The 9,839-nt window shown below is 39.9% G+C and overlaps 2 protein-coding genes across 3 annotated transcripts; both read right to left on the reverse strand.

Annotated features, from left to right (window-relative positions):
- Nucleotides 1-293: 293 nt before the first annotated feature.
- Nucleotides 294-4,772, reverse strand: LOC131132858 (uncharacterized). 2 transcript variants are annotated; one of them, XM_078792797.1, is made up of 10 exons: nucleotides 4,669-4,772; nucleotides 3,826-3,901; nucleotides 2,789-2,856; nucleotides 2,638-2,685; nucleotides 2,475-2,539; nucleotides 1,282-1,319; nucleotides 1,129-1,208; nucleotides 998-1,060; nucleotides 826-876; nucleotides 294-429 (listed from the first exon to the last, which is right to left on the reverse strand). In XM_078792797.1, exons 1-10 carry the CDS (start codon nucleotides 4,768-4,770, stop codon nucleotides 376-378), a joined length of 645 nt encoding a protein of 214 aa, XP_078648923.1. In that variant the 5' UTR covers nucleotides 4,771-4,772; the 3' UTR covers nucleotides 294-375. The 2 variants fall into 2 exon arrangements, with proteins under 2 accessions (XP_078648923.1, XP_078648930.1); XM_078792804.1 differs by lacking the exon at nucleotides 4,669-4,772 and adding an exon at nucleotides 4,371-4,598 and having other exon boundaries at nucleotides 3,826-3,915.
- A 72-nt stretch (nucleotides 4,773-4,844) lies between these two features.
- Nucleotides 4,845-9,388, reverse strand: glo1 (glyoxalase 1). The gene is made up of 6 exons (XM_058078877.2): nucleotides 9,203-9,388; nucleotides 7,402-7,484; nucleotides 7,166-7,306; nucleotides 5,994-6,061; nucleotides 5,549-5,638; nucleotides 4,845-5,126 (listed from the first exon to the last, which is right to left on the reverse strand). The coding sequence occupies exons 1-6, from the start codon at nucleotides 9,269-9,271 to the stop codon at nucleotides 5,035-5,037; spliced, it is 543 nt and encodes a 180-aa protein (XP_057934860.2). The 5' UTR covers nucleotides 9,272-9,388; the 3' UTR covers nucleotides 4,845-5,034.
- Between the last annotated feature and the right edge of the window lie 451 nt (nucleotides 9,389-9,839).

Raw genomic sequence — 9,839 nt, forward strand, 5'->3', positions numbered from 1 at the left:
AAAATATATAATATAATAATATAAAATTATATAAAATATATAATATAATAATATAAAATAATTATATAAAATATAATAAAAATAAAAAAAATAATAAAATAATAGATATAATATAATAAGTAATAGAAATAAAATAATAACTAGCTTCAATGCTATCATTTCACATTTCATGAATGGACCTTTTTAATGAATTACTTAAGTTTATTATATATTTATGTTAGGCATATTTATGAACATAAATAAATAATCAAGTTAATTTAGGTGACCATATCTCTTTTTATTCATTTTTTAAAAAATGTCCAAATCAAACTCAAAAGGCTAAAATTTCATGTTAAAATATAAATATTATATGAATTACTCCCCATTTCACAAGGTTCACCACAGGGGCGCTCGGGTCAGCATTCCTTTCCACGTGTGCGAATCCGCCACCTGCAACGCAGCAGCAAATGGTTTGGTTGAACAATGTTGCTTGGAAAATGTGGAGAGTATGTCGGAAAAAAGGAGTAGGAAGAAGTAGAGTTCGTTTAATGCTCGCTTTTCTTCATATTTTGGAGATTACTAGTTTGCTAGTTTGTTCACTTTGTGTCTTTCATAGTTGAAGAAATAAATAGAAAATCACAAGTATGTGAATAAATCAATACACTCTGCTTCTTCCTACTCCTTTTCAGATATGTTGAAGTGCGGTAGGGTCCATGCTAGCTCGCTATTCGGACTTCTTTGTGAATATGTTTACATGTTTGAAATGAACCTTGGAATCAAACCAACACTGCTTAGTGTTAGCGTTAGCATTAGCATTAGCAGCAACGTGTGTTTTATTTCACTCACCTGCATTCTCTTATGAAGAAACATCAACTTCTGGTTGAGACATTCGATTTCCTGAGAGCAACACGGCCATGCCATGAAAAAATGTCAGGAAAATAAAATTCTTAAAGTTGCAAGCAGCGCAGAGGACGCCGTGAAAATGGCACCCTTGGTTCTACCCTTGTCTCAGTTTTACCTGGGTGACTTTTTCACTGCGTCTGAGTTTGATCTGAGGCAGAAGCTCTTCCAGTCTTTGGATCTGAATGAAACATCTGAACGTTCACGCATAAAATGGGAATACGGAGAGTACCGGGATGCAGTATTTACCCTTTTGTCGATGGTGTGCAGCCTGGTCTTCATGCTCTTGTTGATCACGGTCATGGGGATGCTTTTAGGCGTCGGATGCACTGGGAAGAAAACAAAGAAAAAGCATAAATATCGTGATGAATGAAAAAGATATTGAGTGTGCCGTCATCTTACCATGCTGAAAGATCTTGGCCACCTCAAGCAAATAAGGCCTGGAAAGACAAAACAGCAGTACAGTCGTGGTTATACATTATATACATTACAGTACACGCAGTAGTATACATGAAATAGTAGTACTTGACGCTTAAATATTAGTGTTAGTAAAATATATTCTTCCTGTTTTACATGAATTCAAGTTACATGCCAGTATCACAACACTGCTGTTACAATAACAGCCGCTAGAGGGCAGCAGATATCACAATTCACTCTTTTATTATGAGAACATCATTCAAATGAATGATTCTTTTTCATTTATAATAAATATATTTAAATATTTTTTATTAAAATCGTGTAAGTAGATTAATTCCCATTTTAGAAAATTATTTTATTATTTATTAAGTCTTTTTTTTTTATCATACTCAGGATGGGAATACTAGGCGACACGGCGGTCGAGTGGTTAGCGCGCAGACTTAAAGGACAAGTAACATACAAAAGGGATGGATTGCGTTGCAATGCTGTCGCTGCCAACCAGAGGGAGGCTGACGTCACCGCAGCGCCCGATACGTTGCTCCGATGCACTACAGCAAAACTTTAAATTTATACTGGTACATGTTTGGATATGGGTGGCACGGCGTTCAAGTGGTTAGCGCGCAGACCAGGAGACCAGGGTTCAATTCCACCCTCGGCCATCCCTGTGTGGAGTTTGCATGTTCTCCCCGTGCATGCGTGGGTTTTTTTCCGGTTACTCCGGTTTCCTCCCATATTCCAAAAACATGCTAGGTTAATTAGCGACTCCAAATTGTCCATAGGTATGAATGTGAGTGTGAATGGTTGTTTGTCTATATGTGCCCTGTGATTGGCTGGCCACCAGTCCAGGGTGTACCCCGCCCCCGCGACCCTCGTGGTAGAGCGGGGAGCGGTAGAAAATGAATGAAAAGGATGGGAATACTTCTGGATATTTATATCTACAAGAGTGGAAAAAATTGAGTAAAATATTTAATCATGATTAATCGCATTTTGTCAGTAGTTAGCTCAGAATTATTCACACGTCACGTTTGCAGTGTCAACTGAAGGTAAGATTTGTTTATTTATGATCCTGGTTTTAAATTCTAAATATTTGGGAAGATTCAGAAACGAAGATTATGAAATACTTTCCTTCATGACGAATGTTGCGTGTGGACAAGGGGGTAAAGGAAAAGACGGCATACATGTGCTTGCTGTTTGCAGGGATGGAGCCGTTCAAAGGGATAAGACTCCCACATTGGTTCCTGATCTGAACACACACACGCAAAACAAAACATCTTCAGGAGGAATCGTTCATGAAACCAAAGACCGACTCCTTTCTTCCTTCCGTCCTGGCGGTGGACGCACCTTGAAGATGACGTCTGAGGAGCTGAGGCCGAAGGAAGCGGCGATGATCTGAAAAGAGTAAGACAACAAACAAAGCTTTGGGTCACGTCGCGCTTGCCCCCCCCCCACCTTTGTGTTGCCGTAGCAACGGTGTAAACAATACGCGGATCACCTGCACGATGGCGGGCACGTCGGCCATCGGAGGGATGGAGACCTCACGCAGAGCCACCACTCTGTCATCTGCAACGTACAAAATCATAATCAGAGTTTGATGCAATATTATGGCAACAAAATTGGATATTTACAGAATAAAGTACATTTATGACAATAAAGTTGTATATTTTAGGAGAAAAAAAAGGTAACTATCTTTTTTAATTCAATTTTTCTTGTAAGATTTGCAGCTTTTTTTTCGTAAATTCACAACTTTATTCTCAATATCTGATATTATTAGTTTTTATTGTATTGTGATCCTAATACTCTATTGCAGTTCTAAGAAAAAACATATTTTTTGTTGTAATGAGAATAACAGCATATGGTTCTGTAAGAATAGAGTATAAGTATATTTTATAGATCAATTCTAACTCATCAATAATTGGTGGTGATTTAGTTTATTTTCATAAATAAGTGTTTTTTTCTTGGTATTATTAAATTGTGCTGTAATATTTCTACGCTGGTATTGTTTACAAACTTGGGGAGTACACCATTGAACATTTTTTTTAATTTTTTTAGTTTATTTTATTTGAACTTTATTTTGCTCCAACAATTGAACGCCATCAAAATACGATATGATTTTGTTGATATGGCTTGTGGTTTGCCTAAAATCCTTGTCCCAAAAACATTCAAGGATGTTGTAAGATTTCCGGATAAAAAGTATCGAATCAGTATCGGCAATACTGGTGTTTCATTGACTTTGTGACGGATCAATTCCAACATCTGCCTACGACAGGACCACTTGATTGTCAAATGGAGCTGTTGAATGGACAAAAGAAAAAAAAAGCTTCCCTGATAAACCAGAACCATAAAAAACACATTATAACAAGCTACGTTAGGTTTGTGGTATAAAAATATGTGATATGGAACAAAATATGACGGTTCAGCTCCATTCGTTGCCATGGATACAAACAGGCGCACGCGACACAATCGCTTGGTAAAATTTGGCGACTTTTCTACGCTCGTAAAGATTTAAAAGTTGTAAAGAAAACCACTCACCGTTTTTGTCAAGTCTTCTGAGAGCGATCCAAGTCTTGGAGACACGCGTTGGCTGCTCGAAACTCACATTAGACATCTTAATCACCGCACGAGTCTGACCGGATATGGGAGAGCCACTATTTCCGGCATAACACGTTCAAAATAAAAGTCTTGAGACACGCGTTGGCTGCTCGAAACTCACATTAGACATCTTAATCACCGCACGAGTCTGACCGGATATGGGAGAGCCACTATTTCCGGCATAACACGTTCAAAGTAAAAGTCTTGAGACACGCGTTGGCTGCTCAAAACTCACATTAGACATCTTAATCACCGCACGAGACTGACCGGATATGGAGAGAGCTGCAATTTCTGGTATAACACTTCAGAATAAAAGTCTTGGAGACACGCGTTGGTGCTCAAAACTCACATTAGACATCTTAATCACGGCACGAGGCTGACCGGATATGTAGAGATCCACAATTTCCGGTATAGCACTTCAGAATAAAAGTCTTGGCGACACGTTGGCTGCTCAAAACTCACTTCAGACATCTTAATCACCGCATGAGGCTGACCGGATATGGGGAGAGCCACTATTTCCGGTATAACACTTCAGAATAAAAGTCTTGTAGACACGCGTTGGTTGCTCAAAACTTACATTAGACATCTGAATCACCGCACGAGGCTGACCGGATATGGGGAGAGACGGTATTTCCGGTTTAACACTTCAGAATAAAAGTCTTGGAGACACGCGTTGGCTGCTCAAAACTCACATTAGACATCTTAATCACCGCACGAGGTATAACACTTCAAAATAAAAGTCTTGGAGACACGCGTTGGCTGCTCAAAACTCACATTAGACACCTTAATCACCGCACGAGGCTGACCGGATATGGGGAGAGTCGCTATTTCCGGCATAACGCTTTCAAAATAAAAGTTGATTAGTGAATATTGCTGTACTGGCATGGCGTGGAATGTAAAATAATGAGTTTATTCCTAAAAAAAGACGACAGGACACAGCACGTTACGCTTGAAGGGCAGCTCTCGTGTATTACACAGCTTAATATGGCACCACACCATCACCCACCAGCGTAGTCGTTACCAGAACAAACGCAAACATTTCAAATCTACGTGCTCGTACAACAGTCCAGTGTTTGTGCGTTTTCCCTCCGCGCCGCAGGATGTCACCCTCTCTAACGCACAAAGTCTTGCTCTCGCTCTCCTTCCATTTTAGCTGGTGATGGAAATCATGTTGTTGGGGCTTAGGATCTCGATCCAGTACCCGTCCGGGTCCTGAATGAAGGCCAACCCTTTCATTTTACCTGACACAGAAAAGAACAGTAAGATAATAATAAAGAAATCCTACAGCCCTCACGCTTCAGCCGGCATAAATCCATCTTATCAAATGACAAGCCAATAGAAAGGAGACATGTTAGAGTAGTCAGTGTCCAGCTCGTGTATGTCTGATGTCCCCATCAGGAAGACAATGCACGATATGCCGCATGTGGTTACGCTCCCACCACCATGGTGGTACCACCTTGGTAACTGAAGGCCCGACGTCTAGCTAGCTACTCGCTTATGCTGCCAGCTATTTAGACAATACAACAATAATACAAGCTGTACACGGACTACTCTAAAGCTTCCTTTTCTACAGTATTGTCCTCTGACAATAAGTAATATGGTTGCCTGCCGGAGTGTGTGGGCTGTACTTCCCGTGTCGTATACGAGGATTTAACGTTCTCACCATCGTCGGGCTTCTTCACAAACGTGACATCTTGCTCTTCAAACAATTTGCACGCTTTGACGACATCGGGAACGGCGATGCCGATGTGTCCTGTCAAAAGTCGTACAGTCAAATTAGCGTCTCTCCGTCTTAAAAAAAAAAAAGTGGACTTTATTTTGAATCTTTAGCTTTTCTGTGCGTTCTAAAGATATAAAAACAGATAAAAAGAGGCAGCTAGGAATGCACATAATGGGATGCACCTATTCCGCCTTCCAAAAACCTTCCAACATGGCTCCATTTCCGTCATGTCAGCTGCATATCTAGCACATTGTTATTGTTTATTAATAGTGGTACACTCAAGAACTACGTTACTGGCGTAGCGACGTTTGTGACGCTAGGCGTAGCGCTCCGTTCTATGCTGCTGTGTGATATCAATGCACCCAGGAAGTATGACATGGACACTTACCGAAGCCGCGTGGATCCGAGTTTCCGTTGTGGTACGACTGACTTTCATCAGACTCGGACCCCCAGTTACTGGAAAGGGGGGGAGAAAAAGTTTCCACTTAGTAGTAGAATTGTTACGTTAAATTGTTGCAATAGTTAGTATTAAGCTATTATGCTATTTCACGGGATTTCTGTGGGAAAGAGATGAAAATAAACACAGTGATGTTTACACCAGACTCCGCTATTTGAGGGAAGGGGTTTTTTTTTTTTCGAAAGATTCGGTTTTCTGAGAAAATTTGTCCTCAAATGTGGCTACGGTTTTCATACAATATCGTTCCCCGAAACACATCACCTGACACGTTGCAGGCATTCTTTGCCATAATAACCTGCCACGGGGCCAAAGAAAGTTGCAAGTGGCAGTGATTTGATAAAAAAAGGTGGGAAAGAGTATTTAATTCCATCCAGGAAGTACAGGAAGTCCGTATCAACAATAAGTTCTATCCATTTCTCATTTATAATTTTTTTCTACATGTGATTTTTGATTCATATTTGGAGTGTGTTTTGGAGTGGAACGGACTCATTGCATCACATTACGTCATATGTGATATATATATACGTTTCAGTTTTCGTCTGACCTTTAGGAACGCTTTAAAAACAAAAATCAAGGCAGTACTAGCGAGCTACTAGCAACTAGCTTTCCTTTATCGAGGTTCATTGGTTCCAAAATTTCTGAAAAGTAGCATTCTTTATTTATATATGGAATATTTGTTGTAGTTTGAGCATAGAAAACCTGCTACACCTTTTTAGATTAGAGACCTCTAAACAGAAAATAACACCCCTATGGTCACCTTTACACTCCTATTACCCAATATTATAGTCATGACTGACACCTAGTGACCAGTATAGGATACTACATATCATCACAGCGTCTTACTGTGGATTTTACATAATTTAGCAATGCTTGAAATTGGTTCATATAGGCATAAATATGCCTTAAAAATGCATACGTGTGACTAATAATTCTGCAATATTCCACCACAAAACAGGAACTAGCATTTCAGAGTGAAGATGCAACATGTGGAGCGCGGTGTGGCGAGGGATTACCCCACTTTGCGGTTCATCCACTTTCAAACCACAGCGACACAAACCAACATGTCGGTAAAGCGAGTACGTCTAATTGGGCGCGCCCCTTACTGTGTCAGCTCGATGGTGGCTCTGCGGGAAAACGTCCAGGACGTCCTGCACTTCACGTCAGCAGGGATCTCGTTCTTGTCCTCGTAGCCCAGGAAGAAGAGGGAGAATTTCATGGAGGGGAAGTCAAACTTCTGCAGCAGCCTGGGCGACAGTCAATCAATCAATCAATCATCTTGTCAATCAGACAATCCATAGGCTGACTGTTATGTCAGAGAGCATCTGACTCCAATACTCACGTCATGCCGAGGATTCTGGTGTAAAAATCCAAGGATTTGACAGGATCCTTCACTCGCAGCATCGTCTGCTGCATCATGAAGTCCTACAGGACACAGAAAAACACAATACTTATATTGATTATTGATTAGTACTCACAGCAAACTGTTCAATGCATCAGCTAAGTTATGCTAGACACGTGAGGGCCGGGCTTTCGATGTCAGGACAAACTCGAACGTTGAATTCAAATACTGGAGGTGAAAGAAACAAAGTGTGCTCACACCGGTTTGTGAAGATTGGAATGCAGCCAGACTTCACCCCGGTGCCACCAAACACACCCGACTGGCAACCATCAGCACGTCTGTGTGAACTAAGATTCGTTTTCACCATCAGAAATCACAGAAAAAGAAACATAATCTGTTCCAGGGTCAAAACCATCCCCGTTGTAAACATTGTTTATATTATACACTGCAGTTAAGGGTATAAGTTAACATAGCTAGTAGCCCCGCCTCCACAAAGAGGCTGAATGAGATGAGAACCCACTCTGTCCATTCGTTACACGCACAGAACCAACGCGCAGAAACAGATACAGAGTGATGCCTCTTCTCATCCAGTCTGGGTGCCACAGAGAAAAGAGCAGGAATGTTTATAACCAGGAAATGCATGAATTCTGATTTTTTATATATTTATATACAAATATATATATATATATTTATATATATTTATCAATATGTATATATATTTTTTTAATATATTTTTTATATGAATAAATGCCAGTAAAAACATATAGTACTGTCCTGTATGTGTGTGTAGTCAACAATAGTGATGTGCATGAAAAATATGACTAGCAAAAACATGTGTATTTCAAACAGCATATATTGTTATGTATTTTATAGCATGTTTGGACTTGTCAAGTTCCGTGGGTCGATTCCAGCTAATGTCTTGATTCAATGTTAACGCAATGGGCACCAAAGACACTATTTTCCGGTGTAAAATCTGCTCTAACGTCTTTTAATATTTGGGGTAGAAAAGTAAAATTAAAGTAAAAAAAAAAGTAAAATTGCTACATAATTGCACATTTCTGTCATACAAGCGTAAAAAGAAGCCGACCGCTGTTAAATGTGACAACAAGCTGACTCGTTAGACAGATGGATGCTGCACAGCCTCGTGCAAGTCTATGCAGGTCAAAGGTCAAGCAGTCAGAACTCACATATTCCTAGCAAGTTGAAATGAATGGCCTTCTTGTCACATCAGAAGCGGAAAGAATGTAAAGAATTTTACACAAATTAAGATGTACTGGGTGATACACGTGTTAGTTGTGGATATTTCACCTTGTAAATGGTTTAAAGTATCGTAGAGATAGTAAAAGTGGACATAAACTCGGTACACAAATGCGTTTACGCATTTTAACTAGCCAGTGCTATGCTAGGTACCTAGCCAGCTAGCGTGTCACCAACTAGCCTGCCATCACAACACGCTAATATGTTGACCACACCTAAAACACCACATTATCCGCTCATTCAACCTCCAAGTATTTAATTTATTACCAAATTAATGGCGTTTGAGAGCAGCTTTTGAGTCCATTTGTCTCCACAGTTAAGCAAATAGCAAAGTTCTGCAACGGTTTAAGCTAACATTAGCTAGCCTTGCTTATCAAACTCCGGTAATTTAAACATTAATAGAACATGCTGAGCCACAGTGTAACAAATTAACTGGAAAAAGCAGCTCAAAGACGATTAAGAATAATGTCTGGCCTGTTCGGGATGGTCAGCTTTGACAGTCGCGTTAAAAAAAGTTAAAGTTTCGGACAAACAAACTTCATACCTTGGTTATTGGATCCGCTTCTTTACAAGCCGCCGCCACGACCTCGTCCGATATTCCCTTGTCACTCATTTTTACTTTGAATGTTAAGTCAGTAACAGGATGACATATTAAATGTGGGGCTCCGAGGGGACAGTCGACACTGGCATCCGACTTGGTAGCCTCCGGCTGCTCGCTCGCGTGTGATTGGCTGTTTCTCCGTCTCATCCACTCACAGCCCCGCCCTCAAAATCTGGCGCCACAATTAAAGTCGGTGTTGAGATGAACATGGCGGAAATGCATTGAAAAACAGGAAATAGATACAAGAAAAATGCCGTTTGAACTTAACATTACAATCGACACGTATTCAAGTACATTCTAAACCGAATATCTTTACTTCCCGTATTAAAGTAAACATCTGTACTTTTACTTTAAAAATACAGACAGGAAGTGAACTTCCTGTAAAGTGAAAGCTTGACGGATGCCGGATGCTGAACAATAAAAGCGTTCAAACGGCTATTATTTTTATAAATACATTTAGAAATTTGTACAAATAAAGCTTAATGACTGCAAATTAAGTCTCAGCACTCATTATATACAGTATATCTCAAATATTACACATTTTTAGTGAAGTAAAAATGATTGCTTAACAATAAAGAGA

This window comes from Doryrhamphus excisus, linkage group LG1, assembly GCF_037039965.1.
Source record: "Doryrhamphus excisus strain RoL-2023G ecotype Guam linkage group LG1, RoL_Dexc_Guam_v1.1, whole genome shotgun sequence".
Classification (NCBI taxonomy): Eukaryota; Metazoa; Chordata; class Actinopteri; order Syngnathiformes; family Syngnathidae; genus Doryrhamphus; species Doryrhamphus excisus.

Bases quoted from the DNA above. Each gene is read 5' to 3' on its own strand.
- glo1 (XM_058078877.2), bottom strand. From the start codon at position 9,271: ATGAGTGACAAGGGAATATCGGACGAGGTCGTGGCGGCGGCTTGTAAA. The intron at 7,485-9,202 runs GTATGAAGTTTG...TGTGTCCTGTAG, and splicing joins AAGCGGATCCAATAACCAAG to GACTTCATGATGCAGCAGAC. The intron at 6,062-7,165 runs GTAAGGGGCGCG...CCCCCTTTCCAG, and splicing joins GCCACCATCGAGCTGACACA to TAACTGGGGGTCCGAGTCTG.
- LOC131132858 (XM_078792797.1), bottom strand. From the start codon at position 4,770: ATGCCAGTACAGCAATATTCACTAATCAACTTTTATTTTGAAAGCGTT. The intron at 3,902-4,668 runs GTGTCTAATGTG...GCGGTGATTAAG, and splicing joins AGCCTCGTGCGGTGATTAAG to ATGTCTAATGTGAGTTTCGA. The intron at 1,061-1,128 runs GTAAATACTGCA...TGTTTCATTCAG, and splicing joins TGCACACCATCGACAAAAGG to ATCCAAAGACTGGAAGAGCT.